At 40.4% G+C, this 16,063-nt stretch overlaps 1 protein-coding gene across 5 annotated transcripts in view; it reads left to right on the top strand.

Annotated features, from left to right (window-relative positions):
• The window catches only part of LOC125466119 (sodium channel protein type 4 subunit alpha-like), a 185,021-nt gene that overhangs the window by 121,828 nt on the left and 47,130 nt on the right, over positions 1–16,063 (top strand). For 4 of the 5 annotated variants that reach the window (XM_059638818.1, XM_059638820.1, XM_059638821.1 and 1 more), the window contains 4 exons: positions 1,949–2,386; positions 4,904–4,945; positions 6,239–6,362; positions 8,797–8,951. In XM_059638818.1, coding sequence (XP_059494801.1) covers positions 1,949–2,386; positions 4,904–4,945; positions 6,239–6,362; positions 8,797–8,951 — 759 coding nt within the window. The remainder of the gene's footprint in view (positions 1–1,948; positions 2,387–4,903; positions 4,946–6,238; positions 6,363–8,796; positions 8,952–16,063) is intronic. The other variant, XM_059638822.1, reaches the window with a different exon arrangement.

The following is a 16,063-nucleotide window of genomic DNA, read 5'->3' as shown; positions in this document are numbered from 1 at the left end:
TGACTTGCTATTCTAGCTGCAGCATTTGTGTGAAAGTTATATTTTGACTAATGGTGTCACCCCCAGAATGTTGATGGTTGAAGACTCATCCATGGCCCTAGGTGTGCTATACTGAATTTTAAGATTAGATCAAATGGTTAGATCATCTCTCAACTAACAATGCTCATTGCTTCGCACTTGTGTTAAAACAAATTTGTCACTTGTCAGCCCAAGTCTGAATGATGTCTAGGTCTTGCTGCACGCTAACACAGGCTACCTCATTAGCTAAAGAGGCCAGTCCAACTGTAGGGGAAGATTTGGATTGTGGCAGAAGAGCATTTGGCTGTAGCATTCTTATGAAGCTCAAAAGTATTCCTTTTTTTTGTGGTTGCACAAAAGTACTTGTTTATTTATCCTGTTGTACCTTTCCTCTTCACCAATCAGTGCAGCTGAACATGTGCCTTTTGTCCCTCAATACTGCATACGATATGACGAAGGTAACCAGTCAGCAGTGTGAATTAAAGAGCACATTGAGTGAAGAAGAAGCCTGTGTAATCCAGAAAAAAACTGGTTTCAGTTTGTGTCAAATTTGTTGCAGCTGATTAACTGCTTTCATGTTTCCCAATCAAAAAAAAATTAAATTAGCTTTGTATGTCTCTGTGGATTAAAAAACTTATTACTGAGCAGCTACAAAGGCCTGGCAGTATTATTGCTAGACTGTTAGTTCAGAGATCTAGGATATGTTCTGAGGATCCAGGTTCAAATCCTACTATGGGGGAGAGCTTTCATTCAATAAACATCTGGAATTAAGAATCTAATGATGACCATGAAACCATTGTTGATTGTTAGAAAGCCGCACTTTATTCACTAGTTCCCTTTTGGGAAGGAAGCAGCTGTTCTTACCTGGTCTGGTCTATGTATGACTCCAGACTCACAGCAACATGCTTGACTCTTAGCTGCCTGCTGGACGATTATGGATGGGCAATAAATTATGACCTTGCCAGTGACATCCACATCCTCTGCATGAATTAATAATTATAATAATTATTGGGCCCACTTAATTCTTGTCATTCTGGTCTAGGCTTGCTTTTGTGGGCCTGCTGTACATGGATCATAGAGCGCTAAGGGCTACTTGTAAAGTTTAAGCTCTATTCCCAATAATATCTGAGGCTTCTTACACTGACTTATCTCAATTTCCTGTTTTGATATTTGTTCACCAAATTGTTTATTTAACCTGTTGTACCTTTCCTCTTCACCAATCAGTACAGCTGAATATGTGCCTATTGTCCCTCAATACTGCATAGAGTATGATGAAGGTAATGGGCCTTTCAAAACTATCAGGCATACCAAATTTAAACAGGAGAAATCAGCAAATAAGAAATATAATCAGGAACAGAACTTAATTTCTGAGGCTCCAAGAGCCTAAAAGTGGTTAGTATTCAGAGCCAAGACACTCTTTGGACTCCCCTGCAATAGAAATAAATAAATTTTCCTCAAAAGAAAATTAATCATCCTATATATTACTACTGGTAAATCACTATCAGAGGAATGGGAAAGCTGAAACAAAAACAGAAGTTGCTGGAAATGCTCAACAGGTCTGACAGCATCTGTGAAGAGAAAATCAGAGTTAAAGTTTCAGGTCTAGTGACCCTTCCTCATCACCAGACCTGAAATGTTAACTCTGATTTTCTCTTCACAGATTCTGCCAGACCTCCTGAGCTTTTCCACAACTTCTGTTTTTGTTCCTAATTTACAGCATCTGCAGTTCTTTTGGTTTTGAATGGGAAAGCAGTGTGTGGTTTAGAGAAGACATTTGATAAAACAATAGAACAGAAGTTGCATTTTGATTCTGTTTTCAATACCTAGGACTTTGGGTGCAACAAGCAACCATTCTTTTCCCTTTTCCTGTGGCCTGTGTATACAATATTAATAAGACTGTGATTATTGATGGCCAAATGTTCATTTGCAGGTGCTTAACCTCTTCCTGGCTTTGCTGTTAAGCTCCTTCAGTGCAGATAACCTCTCAGCACCGGAGGATGACTCAGAAATGAACAATCTGCAAATTGCACTCAACAGAATCACCAGGGCGATAGATTTTGTGAAAGGCTTTATTTTCAGTATCTTTCGAAGAAAGAAACCTGACCAGGAAGAGAAACAATTAGATGACTTGTCTTCTTCGAAAACTGGGGCTCTTGACTTTAACCACACAGACACAGAAACTGGAAAGGAGGAGCGCTCTAAACTTGATGGGGTTACCACAACAAAAGGGAAATATCTTCAAGATAAAGATGATCATTTGGTCCTCTTGGCCAATGCTCACTTGACTGTTCGTGTTCCTATTGCTGAGGGTGAATCTGATGCTGAAGAGGAGGAACAAAGCTCTGAAGACACTGAGGATGTCAACATGGTGAGAAGCGTGGCTTGGGTTTTGAGCATCTCATACTCATTTGCTTAAGTACTCATAAAATTATTCATTAAATATTGAGCACAAGATGGCATTCAAGCAACAGTTCAGCAAATCTTAAGTGTGAATTATTTTCTGTCTGTGAATTGAACTAACTATGCTCGATTTTCATTAGCAGAGGGTATTGTCAGACCAGGTGTAAGCTTATACACAGGATAGAAATCACCATGCAATGCCTGGTATGTTCTAAATCTTATGCCTGAATAAACAATATAAGACAGCCTCCCTCCCAAAACTGACAGGATTGACGGGGAACAAAATCAGGGAGGAAACATTATGATGCCAGGAATGGTTCTTAGCACAAAACTGGCGCTGGACAAGTGCTTTGGTCATGCCATAAGACCATACAAAATTGGGACAGGAGTACATTGTTCGACCCTGAAGCTTGCCTCCACCATTCAATAGGATCATGGCTGTTCCAACATTCCTCACATTTACTTTCCTGCCCTTTCCCCATAACTCTTGAAACCCCAACTGGTCAAGAATCTATGTATCTCAACCTTAAATATACCCAAGGATTGTGCCCTGTGAAAGAAGAAATTCCTCCTTAACTCAAATCTTGAATTGCCACCCCTTTATTCTGAGTACTTCCCTCTGGTCATAGACTCTGTTCACCAAATTGTTTATTTATCCTGTTGTACCTTTCCTCTTCACCAATCAGTGCAGCTGAACATTTCACTTCCATTTACTTTCCTAATTACTTGCTGCACCAGCATATTTTATGATGCATTTACCAGGTCCTGTCAAAGTAGTCAAACTTATATTTTCCCCATGTTATACTCCATCTGCTAAATTTTTGCAACTTAGTTTCTATATCCCTTGGCAAACTCCCTAAGTCCTCTTCATAACTTAGGCACAAAGCTATCTTCGTATTGTCAGAAAATTTAGCAACTACACCTTGGGTCCCTCCATCCAGTTCATTGATATAAACTATAAATAATTAAGTCTCCAATAGTGATGCTTGTGGCACATCATTTGTCACATCCTGGCAACCTGAAAACAACCCATTTAATCCTGTCTTTGCTACCCATTAGCCAAGCAATTCTCTATCCATGTTTAGTACGTTCCCCCTTCACCAGAAGCTCTTGGTTTGTATGGTAACTTTTGATGTGGCACCTTATCAATTTTCTTCTGGAAATCTAAATATTGTGCTTTCACTGATTCCCGTTTATCTATGTTGTTTGCTACTTCCTCAAAGAACCCTGATAAATTAATTAACCATGATTCCCCTTCACAAATCCATGTTGACACTTCATTATGGTTTTAACATTTTCAAAGTGCCTTGCTTTGACCTCCTTAATAATACATTCCAGCATTTTTTCTTTGAAATATGTCAAGCTTATCTGCCTGTAGTTTCCTATGTTCTGTCTCCCTCCTTTGTTTTTGAATAGTGATGTAAGTCACTTTTTTCTAACTTGTTGGGATTTTTCCAGAATCAATAGAATTTTGGTAAATTTCAAATGATACATCTACTATTCCAGCATGTGCTTCTTTTAACACACTAGGCTAAAATCCATCAGGGCCAGGGACTTGTGAGATTTTAGTTTGAATCATTTTCTTCAGTACCCTTTCCCTGATGTTTGTAACTATATTAAGTTCCATGCTCCTTTACACATGCTAATTCCAAATAACGAGGCCCAACCATTTCGAGAAGATTCCGTCCGCTTTTGGAGACTTGCACTTATTTAGTTTAAGATGTAGAAACAAACAAGTGAGAAATTTAAAATCTTGTATCATGTACTTTACAGATTCCAATCCTGAATAGTGATCAGTTTGATTCAATGGTTTCTTTTCTTCAGCGAAAAGAAATCAACATTCTGCTGTTATCAGTTCTGAGCCCAAAAGCAGTGGTGCTGAGAAGGAACAAAAAAAGACACATAGAACAAAGAAACAGGAGCAGGCCATTCAGCCCTTCAAGCCTGGTCTCCATTCAATGGCATCATGGCTGATCATTCAAATCAGTACCCTGTTTCTGCTTTCTCCCCATGCCCTTTGTTCCCTTTTTCCCAAAGAGCTGTCTTTAACCTCTTCTTGAAAACATTTTTCAATGTTTTGGCCACAGATGCATCCTGTGGTAGAGAATTCTACGGGCTCACCACTCTCTAAGTGTAGAGGTCTCTCCACAACTCAGTTCTAAGTGGCCTACACTCTACGACCCACAAGGTAGGGCATTTAAGTATTTTACAACAAATAGGGAACAAAGCTTATTGCCAAGTCACTCTAGGTCCGTCTGCAGATCTCAGTTTTACAGCAGAGTCATTTGAGGCCTTGGATCTTGTCCTCTTCAGAGGTAAGGAATAATGTCAAATGAACTGGACCTGTAGATACTACAGTAAACTGAAGGATTAATATCCATAGAGTCCATTATTTAAGCCTCTATACAAGGCCATGTCTAAATATGTCAATCCTCAGTTTGATAACTAGACTGAAATGTGTGTTTTTTTTAATGTCTTTCCTCAGGATCAGGACCTATTGCCAGTTAAAGATGAAATTCCCAAACCAGTAAGTTTATGTGCACAGTTGTCACTTGGATGTTTTATTGGCTGACGGCTGGGACTTCTTTCCTGCTGTGGACCTGAAAAGCCTTTTCAAGTGTATAGATCTTCATTGCCTTGTAAAATACTTCCCATTCATATGCACTTACTTTGACGGGCAGTCACTGCTGTTATGTAGTAAAATATTGGCTGTTTTTCCATTCTTTTTCAACGTATATTGTCCAGGGTAACTCATTTACCTGTAGAATAGTGGTAATTCCCTTCTGTGATCTTCATTGTAATATATTGAGAGCATGAACATTTCTCTAGTAGTGGGTCGGGCAATTACAAACAATTGAAAGGATGTGACAGAGCCTCAACAGAAGGATGACACATGCACTGGCGCAGCACTCCTTTGGTTTTATAATATAGATTATACTTGTGTGCTGCATATGGATTTAAGGGGTAACTTCTAACTCTGATATGGCAGCAATTCTGGTACATTTATTCTTGTTTTCCACCATCAGTCCTTGATCATTAGATGATAATCCACTGTTAATCCTTGATCATTTGATAATACTTTGCAAAGATAAATGTAATGCTTTACAACTGTTCTGGGTAGAAGGATTCTTAGCAGGTGCTGCCAAAGTCCAGGGAAACACTACAAATATTGATACGCTCCCAGACTGTACCTCTTGTCTTTTTGAAAGCCTGCTTGACAGAGCCAATGGAAAATGTTACCAACTGGGATGAAATTGGCCTTGTGTGAATTGAAAAATAGAGGACAGCAAGCAGCAGTCCATCTTGCATCATTCTCAAGTTTCCATTGAAGCACAAGTAAATTTCAGATCTATTTATCATTGCACCACAACAGAAACAATGGATCAATAAATCAGTAGGTATTGAAAATTTTAACATAGAGACCGCTTGGTATATCCTGTCCCAGATGGAAACCCATCTGATGACATAATGGCTATCAGGGATTCCTTTATACATTCCCTAAGGCTTTCATTTCAAACGCTGATACTGTTTTTACAGTCCTCATTAGCTCATGTGGATCAATGACTGAAACAACAGAATGCCCACTCAAGGAGCAACATAATTGCATTACAAAACAAATGTACTTGCAGAAAATAAGAGTTGTGAATATGTCACAGAAATGCTAGCATATCTAGCATTGCGTTGTCAGCTGCTCCAAGCCTGGCCAATTTTCTGTTTGTCTTGTCCTGCCAATAACTTCGACTTTACTTAGAGAATTTTACTGTCTGATTTACTCTCTGTTTCAATATTAATTATTTGCTGCTATTTCATTCCTGTACAGATTAAATTGAATATAGATTCTTCTCAGTGCAGCACCGTGGATCTGAAAGCTCAGGAGGAAGAGGTGGAGGAGGTTGCAGAAGAAAATCCTGAGAATAATGAACCAGAAGCATGTTTGACAGATGGTAAAAGCACTGAAAAAGATAGGATTGAGGGAAGGAAAAGAAAAACTTTAGGCAGGATGTGACCCACTGTACTAGAGTTTCAACATGTTGATTCATGCATTAGTAGCAAAAACAGAAATTACTGGAGAAACACAGCAGGTCTAGCAGCATCTGTGGAGACAAAGCAGAGTTAATGGTTTGGGTCCAGTGACCTTTCTTCAGAACACAAGATGATACAATAGTACGCTTACCACTTATTCCATTTTCAAAGCTTTGTGATCCAATTCTCATTTTCTATCAAGATACATCCAGATGCAAAGAACAGGCACTACTTTATAAATTCAGCTCTTGCAGTGTCTCGCTATAATCAGTGTCCATGTTTGAATATGGAAACCAGAGCTGTATAAATTACAGATGAGGAAGAGACACTGTCTTGTTGTAGCCCCCATTATATGTCCAGTCATTTGTATTAGGAATATAACAAGCAGGAACAGGGGGATGAGACATCAAGCGTACTTTATTATTTCAAAAATCTTAATTCAAAAAATCTCAAATCCATTTTCCGACCAGATCCCCTAATTTCCTTACAATCTAAAATAATATTGAAAACAGGCTTGAACAAAATCAATGACCGATCATCCACAATCCTCTGTGATAGAGAATTCCAAAGATTCAGTGTTCATTTCCATAGACTGCACAACCCAACATTTTATTTACCAGACTGTATTCCACCAACATTCTCAAACACTTTCCATGTATCTTCAAACTTCAACTACTTTATAACTGTAGTGTTTAATTTTTTTTACCCTTTTGTACCACTTCATACTTATCAACATTGAAATTAATATGTATTAACAGATAGATCACAATGTTACTAATATAAGTATCAGAATAAAGCATGAAATTTGTATGACAGAGTTGAGAAGATGTAAATGTGCCACTGTAGGAAGTTTGCAACAGACACAAAATTTCTAATGTACCTAAGGAAATCAGAATTGAATAAGACTAAAATAAAAAGCATAGGTAACACTTAATTCACACATAACCTTTAGAGAAGATGTACATCTCAAATGTGACCGCTGCTTAATTTTAACCCACACAGACTTTATGTGGGCATTTAATGTTAGTGCACTGCCTACATTGTTACAGCGACTACAATTCAAAAGTGGCTGTACAGAACCTTAAGATTCTTGAGAGGCTGTGTAAACTGCTAAATCCATCTGGTAAATCTACATGAGTCTCCCTATGCTTGTTCAGCCCACTCCTGAATATCCATACTGTCTTTCTCCCTTTGAACAGTTTTGATTGTAGCCCCTCTTGCAAATAATTGGTATAATGCATCAATAAGAAAAGCTTCAGCTACTTCTGGTGGTATACTGTCAGATAGCTAATTTGATGTCAAACCACTTCAAGACATCCACCCAGTTGACTAACTTACATACAACTGTACCTGAAAACATTTGTTGATGTATAGATAAAGAATGTCAATGATAAATCTCTTTAACCAACTTCTAATATTATCTTGAAAAATTCTATATGAGCACGATCTCTCCTTCTCCGTTACTATACAACCATACTGACTAGCTTTAAACATTTAATTATTCTTCAAGTTTTTCACAATGCCGTTGTCCCTGACTCAGAAAGTTTTGGGTTCAAACTGAAAGTTTAGCACTTATTCAAAGTTGAATCCCCAGTGTCACATGCAGACTATATCTTATAGTTGAGAAAATGAATGAAAGACTCCAATTATCATATCAAGTAGTCATAAAATACCTCCAGAACTCTTCAAACAGATATTTGGATTCATCCAGATCACTGGCAAACATTTAAACCACATCCCAAATCAATAAAATATTTTAGCTGATCATCAATGTCATTTAATGTAAGTGCACTGCCTACATTGTTACAGTGACTACAATTCAAAAGTGGCTGTACAGAACCTTGAGATTCTTGAGAGGATGTGTAAGCTGCTAAACAAATGCGGGTTCTTTCTTTTGAGACATAGTCCAATATTTTGGACAAGATGCAAGTCACCTTGTGCTTCTCAGACTTTTCCTAAGCGATAGATATTAATTATCCTTCTCTTCAAACTCTTTGGTTCATCTGCCAAATCTTGTGATTCCTGAATCCCCCCAGACAGTACGTGACCAATTTTATCAACCAGTAATTTTAAATAATCCTGCTATCTCCCTCCTCCTTGGTTTGTGAGCAGAAATTCACCTCTGGTGATGCCCTATTAATACTTGCGTTATAAAATTACATTTTATATTTATATTATCAGTGGGAACTGAACGCTGAGACATATTCCAACATCTGTTGAAAACCATGTCTTTCTAGTGCATTCTTTCCTAAGGTCAAATTTTTTGCAGAAGTTTTTTATAGGAAATATTAGGTGTCATCCTTGGGGAGCAAAGTGCTTAAAATAACCTTTTTAAACTTTTTTCTGCTTGTACAGGCTGTTTGAGAGTCTGTCCTTGTCTTGATATCGATATAAAGAGTGATCGAGGAAAGATGTGGTGGATTCTGAGGAAAACCTGCTTCAGGATAGTGGAACACAACTGGTTTGAAACATTCATTATTTTTATGATCCTGCTGAGCAGTGGTGCCCTGGTAAGTTTCCATACCTTCCCTCTAAGTTTTTATTATATACTGGAGGATTGATACTAAATCCAATTGATACTGAGTGGAGGACCAGAGTTTTTAAGCCAGTGGGCTGAGGAGCAGCAGATGGAGTTTCATTTGGACAATTGCGAAGTGTAGCATTTTGGCAAGTCAAACAAGGGCAGGACTTCTACAGTTAGTGGTAAGGTCCTGAGGCATGTTGTAGAACAGAGAGATATAGGTATATAGTTCATTGAAAGTTGCATCACAGGAAGACAGAGTGGTAAAGAGGCCGTTTGGCATGTTGCCTTCATTGCTCAGTATAGGAGTTGGGGTGTCATGTTCTAATTCTACAAGTCATTGGTGAGGCCAGGTTTGAAGCGGTATGGATCAAACACAGGCAAATGAGACTAATTTAGTTTGGGAAACTTGGTCGACATGGACAAATTGAACCAAAGGATGTCTTTGCATGCTGTATAACTCTATGATTCCGTGACTATGATTTGGTTTGTAATATATGGGCTTCATTTGCATCCAGTTTTGAAAATGTTCATCTGTCCAAAATTATGTTCTTCATGAATGAATTCTATGCACGTAAAGTCTGTATGGGTTAAAATTAAGCAGCGTTCACATTTGAGATGTACATCTTCTCTAAAGGTTATGTGTGGATTAAGTGTTACCTGTGCTTCTTATTTTAGTCGTTTTCCATTCTGATTTCCTTAAGTACATTAGAAATTTTGTGTCTGTTGCAAACTTCCTACAGTGGCACATTTGCATCTTCTCAACTCTCTGTCATACAAATTTCATGCTTCATTCATTAACATTGTGATCTATCTGTTAATACATAATACAAACCAGTTGAAAACAAAAACTGAAAGAGCTGCAGATGCTGTAAATCAGGAGCAAAAACCAAGTTGCTGGAAAAGCCCAGCAGGTCTGGGAGCATCTGTAAAGGAAAAAATAGTGTTAACGTTTCGGGTGCAGTGCCCCTTCCTTCGAACATGTGGCTTTTTCCTTCACAGATGTTGCTGGACCTGCTGGGCTTTTCCAGCAATTTTGTTTTCGTTCCTCTTGAAAATAAGATTTTCAATCTATGTTCTTAATGACAATATGATGAGCCTGTGATTTCTTGACACCTCTTCAGACCTTCACTAAATATGCCTGCGTATTCATTCCTATAGTGAAACACTGGCAAAGGAAAAGCTCCTTTCGATAATGTATATGGATGTGTAATCCTCCATAGGATAATAAACTTTCAGTTACAGATGGCAGTATTTGCTTCAATATATTTCTTAACAGTGAGAAAATTCATAAAGCTGAAGTACAAAGGGATCTGAGAGTGTTGGTCCAGGATTCTCTAAAAGTTAACTTGCAAGTTGAGTCCATGATTAAGAAAGCAAATGTAATGTTGTCATTTATCTCGAGAGTTGGAATATAAAAGCAGCAATGTGCTTCTGAGTCTTTATAAAGCTCTAGTTAGGCCCCATTTAGAATACTGTGTCCAATTTTGGGCCCCACACCTCAGGAAGGACACACTGGCCCTGGAGCGTGTCCAGCGGAGATTCACACGGATGATTCCTGGAATGGTAGGTTTAACGTACGATGAACAGCTGAGGATCCTGGGATTGTATTCATTAGAGTTTAGAAGGTTGAGTGAGATCTAATAGAAACTTACAAGATAATGCATGGCTTAGAAAGGGTGGATGCTGGGAAGTTGTTTCCGTTAGGTGGGGAGACTAGGACCACTGGGCACAGCCTTAGAATTAGAGGGGGTCAATTTAGACGGGAAATGAGGAGACATTTCTTCAGCCAGAGAGTGTGGGCCTGCGGAATTTATTGCCATGGAGCGCAGTGGAAGCCAGGGTGTTAAATGTTTTCAAGGCAGAGATTGATAAATTCTTGATCTCGCAAGGAATTACGGGGAGAGTGCAGGGAAGTGGAGTTGAAATGCCCATCAACCATGATTAAAGTCGAAGTGGACTTGATGGGCCAAATGGCCTTACTTCCACTCCTATGTCTTATGGTCGTATGGTCTAAACGCACTGAAATTAAAGTTACATCCATTGGGCATGCTTTTGTGAAACTCAAATAATGTGTGTGGCAAGCCTGCCTTCATTGGCCAGAACATTGATTGTACAAGTTGGGACATCATGTTGCGGCTGTACACAACATTGGTGAGGCCACATTTGGAATATTGTGTTCAATTCTGGTCATCCTTCTAGAGGAAGGGCTTGGTTAAACTTGAGAGAGTGCAGAAAAGATTTACAAGGATGTTGCCAGGACTGGAGAGTTTGAGCTACAGGGAGAGGCTGAGTAGGCTGGAGCTTTTTCTATTGGAGCATCAGAGGCTGAAGGGGTGACCTTATAGAGATTTTTAACATCATGAGGGGTGTGAATAGGGTAAATAGCCACAGTTTTTTCCTAGGGAAATGATTTAAGAAGCACTAGACGGGTAACTTTTTTCATGCAGAGGTTGGTGTGTGTACAGAATGAGCTGCCAAAGAAAGTGGTGGATCCAGAAACAATTACAATATTTGAAAGAAATCTGGATAGGTATATGGATAGGAGAGATTTAGAATGATATGGAGCAAGTGCTGGCAAATGGAATTCGGTTAGATTGAGACATCTGTTAGAGTTGAAGAGATGGACTGATGGATTTGTTTCTGTGCTGTATGACTCTATGACTATATTCTAACTTGGCCCCAACATTCTCTGGACATCTTCAAAAGCACCTCATTGACTCCATTTATATAGTTTTTTTCAAATTGGGATGGAAAACAATATTGTCCTGGTGTTTTCCTTCATTCTTATTTGTAAATCTCCCAATTGATCAAATGTTATGAGACCCAAAGTAAGATACAGATCTGATGGAGATGCGAGCCATTTTACTATTTGCTAATCATTTGTCAATCTGGATTACTCATGGTCAGGATAAAAATGCATTAAATTCATTAAGGTTTTTGCTTTTGTCTGTGTGCTTCAGTCAATCAGACTTAATGTCACTGAAGCCACAATGGCCCATTGAAAAATATCTAAGTGTCAGCTTCAAACTTCAAAAGCATATCCTTCAAATGTGGCTCCAACAGAATTTTAGTTTATTGTCAAAATGTCTGATGCTTCAAGTACTCCATGACAATGTGCCATTTCCTATTCTTGCCTAAACAAAGCAGACTACTCCAGGTCTCTGACAAATTCATTATTGATTTTCTCATTAAGATTAGACAGTAGCTGAACCAGTCTCCAATGTTAAGCAAAAAAAAAGAAAGAACTGTGGATGCTGGAAATCGGAAACAAAAACAGACATTATTAGAGAAACTCAGCAGGTCTGGCAGCAACTGTGGCGAGAAAACAGTGTTAATGCTTCAGGTCCAGGGACTGAAGATCTAAAGAAACGTCACTGTACCTGAGACATTCATTCTGCTTTCTGTCCACAGATGCTGCCAGCCCTGCAAAGTTTTCGCAGCAATTTCTGTTTTTGTTCCAGCCTGCAATGTTTCCTTGTTTCTTTGAAGAGTATATATTCATAACACTTATCTTTCAAGCTTAGAATTGGGAAACTACTCAGAAGAGAAATGAGAAACCCTGATCCATATTCAAACACTATGGAGTTCATTTCATTGTAAAATAAAATGGAATATGATGTTTCTTCATTTCGTCTAACAGCGGTGGTATGTCAGATTGATAATTACACTCCACGAGAATCACAAAAGAAACAACAGAACAACAATTTGTACTGGCTGTTTGAGGCATAATGCTGTAATATCACAACCTATGAATCAAGCTGAAGTGCAAAGGGATCTGAGAGTGTTGGTCCAGGATTCTCTAAAAGTTAACTTACAAGTTGAAGTCAGGAATTAGCAATATACGAATAGTACAACAAACTGCTTTTTTACTCTGAGGATTTTTCTTGTATTCATTCATGGATGATAGGCCAATATTTATTGTTCATCACTATAGGGTGGCACATTGGCTCAGTAGTTAGCCCTGTTGCCTCACATCACCAGGGACCCAGGTTGGATTCCATCCTTGGGCAACTCTCTGTGCGGAATTTGCACATTCTCCCTGCATCTGTGTGCGTTTCCTTTGGCTGTTTCAGTTTGCTCCCACATCTGAAGGTGTGCAGTCTAGGTGGATTGGCCATGCTAAATTGTTCATAGTGTCCAGAGATGTGCAGGCTAGGTGGATTAGCCATGGAAAAATTCAAAGTTACAGAGATAGGAAAGCGGGGGGTGCCTGGGTCGGAGAGAGATAATGGGAACTGCAGATGCTGGAGAATCCGAGATAACACAGTATGGAGCTGGATGAACACAGCAGGCCAAGCAGCATCAAAAGGAGGATGGGTTAGTAAATTTGCAGATGACACTAAGGTCGGTGGAGTTGTAGATAGTGACGAAGGATGCTGTAGGTTGCAGAGAGACATAGATAAGCTGCAGAGCTGGGCTGAGAGGTGGCAAATGGAGTTTAATGCAGACAAGTGTGAGGTGATGCACTTTGGTAGGAGTAACCGGAAGGCAAAGTACTGGGCTAATGGTAAGATTCTTAGTAGTGTAGATGAGCAGAGAGATCTCGGTGTCCATGTACACAGATCCTTGAAAGTTGCCACCCAGGTTGACAGGGCTGTTAAAAAGGCATACAGTGTTTTAGCTTTTATTAATAGAGGGATAGAGTTCCGGAACCAAGAGGTTATGCTGCAGCTGTACAAAACTCTGGTGCGGCTGCACTTGGAATATTGCGTACAGTTCTGGTCACCGCATTATAAGAAGGATGTGGAAGCTTTGGAAAGGGTGCAGAGGAGATTTACTAGGATGTTGCCTGGTCTGGAGGGAAGGTCTTACGAGGAAGGACTGAGGGACTTGAGGCTGTTTTCATTAGAGAGAAGGAGGTTGAGAGGTGACTTAATTGAAACATATAAAATAATCAGAGGGTTAGATAGGGTGGATAGGGAGAGCCTTTTCCTAGGATGGTGACGGCGAGCATGAGGGAGCATAGCTTTAAATTGAGGGGTGAAAGATATAGGACAGATGTCAGAGGTAGTTTCTTTACTCAGAGAGTAGTAAGGGAATGGAACGCTTTGCCTGCAACGGTAGTAGATTCGCCAACTTTAGGTCCATTTAAGTCGTCATTGGATAAGCTTATGGACGTACATGGAATAGTGTAGGTTAGATGGTCTTGAGATTGGTATGACAGGTTGGCACAACATCGAGGGCCGAAGGGCCTGTACTGTGCTGTAATGTTCTATGTTCTAAAAGCTGACGTTTCGGGCCTACACCCTTCATCAGAAAAGCGCGAGGGAGAGAGGGGGAGGCGGATCGAAGATGGATAGAGGAGAAGATAGGTGGAGTGAAGACAGACAAGTTAAAGGGGCATGGATGGAATCAGTAGAGGTGAGTGTAGGTCGGTAGGTAGGAAGGGGATAGGTCAGTCCAAGGAGGAGGGACAGGTCAAGGGGGCGTGATGAGGTTAGTAGGTAGGAAATGGAGGTGCGGCTTGAGGTGGGAGGAGGGGGATAGGTGAGAGGAAGAACAGGTTAGGGAGGCAGAGACGAACTGGGCTGGTTTTGGAATGCAGTGGCGGGGGGGGGGGAGATTTTGGAGTTTGTGAAATCCACATTGATACCATTAGGCTGCAGGGTTCCCCAGCGGAATATGAGTTGCTGTTCCTGCAACCTTTGGGTGACATCATTGTGGTACTGCAGGAGACCCAGGATGGACATGTCATCTAAGGAATGGGAGGGGGAGTTAAAATGGTTTGTGACTGGGATGGACGTGTCGTCAAAGGAATGGGAGGGGGAGTTAAAATTGTTTGTGACTGGGAGCTGCAGTTGTTTATTGCAAACCGAGCATAGGCATTCTGCAAAGTGGTCCCAAGCCTCCGCTTGGTTTCCACAATGTAGAGGAGGCCACACCAGGTGCAGCAGACGCAGTATACTACATTGGTAGATATACAGGTGAACATCTGCTTGATGTGGAAAGTCTTTTTGGGGTCTGGGATGTGGGTGAGGGAGGAGGTGTAGGGGCAGGTGTAGCACTTCCTGCAGTGTGGTGGGGTTGGAGGCGAGTGTGGAGCAGACAAGGGAGTCCCGGAGAGAGTGGTCCCTGTGGAAAGCAGACAAGGGTGGGGAGGGAAATGTCTGGGTGGGATGTTGTTCAGACAATCAGTGTGGACTCCCTGAGCTGGATGGTCTGCTTCCACACTGTAGGGATTCTATGATGATAATTGCCTGGAAAACATGGTGCTGGGGTGCCTTCTTAAACCACTATAGTCTATGAGGTGTTGGGGGATTGGGGTGGGGGTGGGGTGCAGTGGAGGGGGTGGGAGTGTCATTAATTTCACCCACAGTGCTGTTAGAGAGGGACTTCCATGTTTTTGACACAGGACGATTGCAATCTCCAGGAAGCTTCATTTGTGGACAACATCAACTCTTCCAGAAAACATGTCTGCAGAAAAGTTAGGGAAGCACAAGATGTAATTGGCCAGAAAACTGACATTCTGCTGAATATGTGCAATTTAAACTAGCCGGGGACACTCAGACTGAACGTAAACAATGCCAGGCTTAAATTTTGGATGGCTGCGGTGAGATGGTGTAACTCTTCAAAACAAAAATATTGCCGTTGGTAGTCATTTGAAATGAAAACAGAAAATGCTAGAAACATTGACCAGATAAGGCAGTGTCAGTGCGGAGAAAAGAACATTTTAGATCGATGACCTTTCAAAGTTCAGGAAACAGGCAGTGCTAACAGTTTCCATAGTTCAGACAATGCACAAAATTGCACAGTTTCCCACAGCCAGATGACATTTGGTGTGAAAACTCCCCAAAGTTTTGACAATGCACAGTGCGGTATTCCTCCCATTTGACCCATAACTCCCAGTCCCCAGATCATCAGAGACCAGATGTTATCATACAAGGTGCACATTGGGACCCTTCAGAAGTTATGACGCATCGTATGGGAATTGCCTGGGAGGTTTGTGCACCCGACATGCAAGTCCTCTGTTCACTAGGATCCTGTGAGAATGTCTTTGACTCTGATTTAGAGGCAAATTTTGCTTCCCTCTCCAGCCTCCGACTATACTCCTGTCCAGATCTGACTACACTCTCAACCTGACTCAATCATCCCTCCTGC

Source organism: Stegostoma tigrinum, chromosome 31 (assembly GCF_030684315.1).
Source record: "Stegostoma tigrinum isolate sSteTig4 chromosome 31, sSteTig4.hap1, whole genome shotgun sequence".
Classification (NCBI taxonomy): Eukaryota; Metazoa; Chordata; class Chondrichthyes; order Orectolobiformes; family Stegostomatidae; genus Stegostoma; species Stegostoma tigrinum.
The sequence above is the reverse complement of the archived record's forward strand: the minus strand, read 5'-3'. Positions and strand labels throughout refer to the sequence as shown.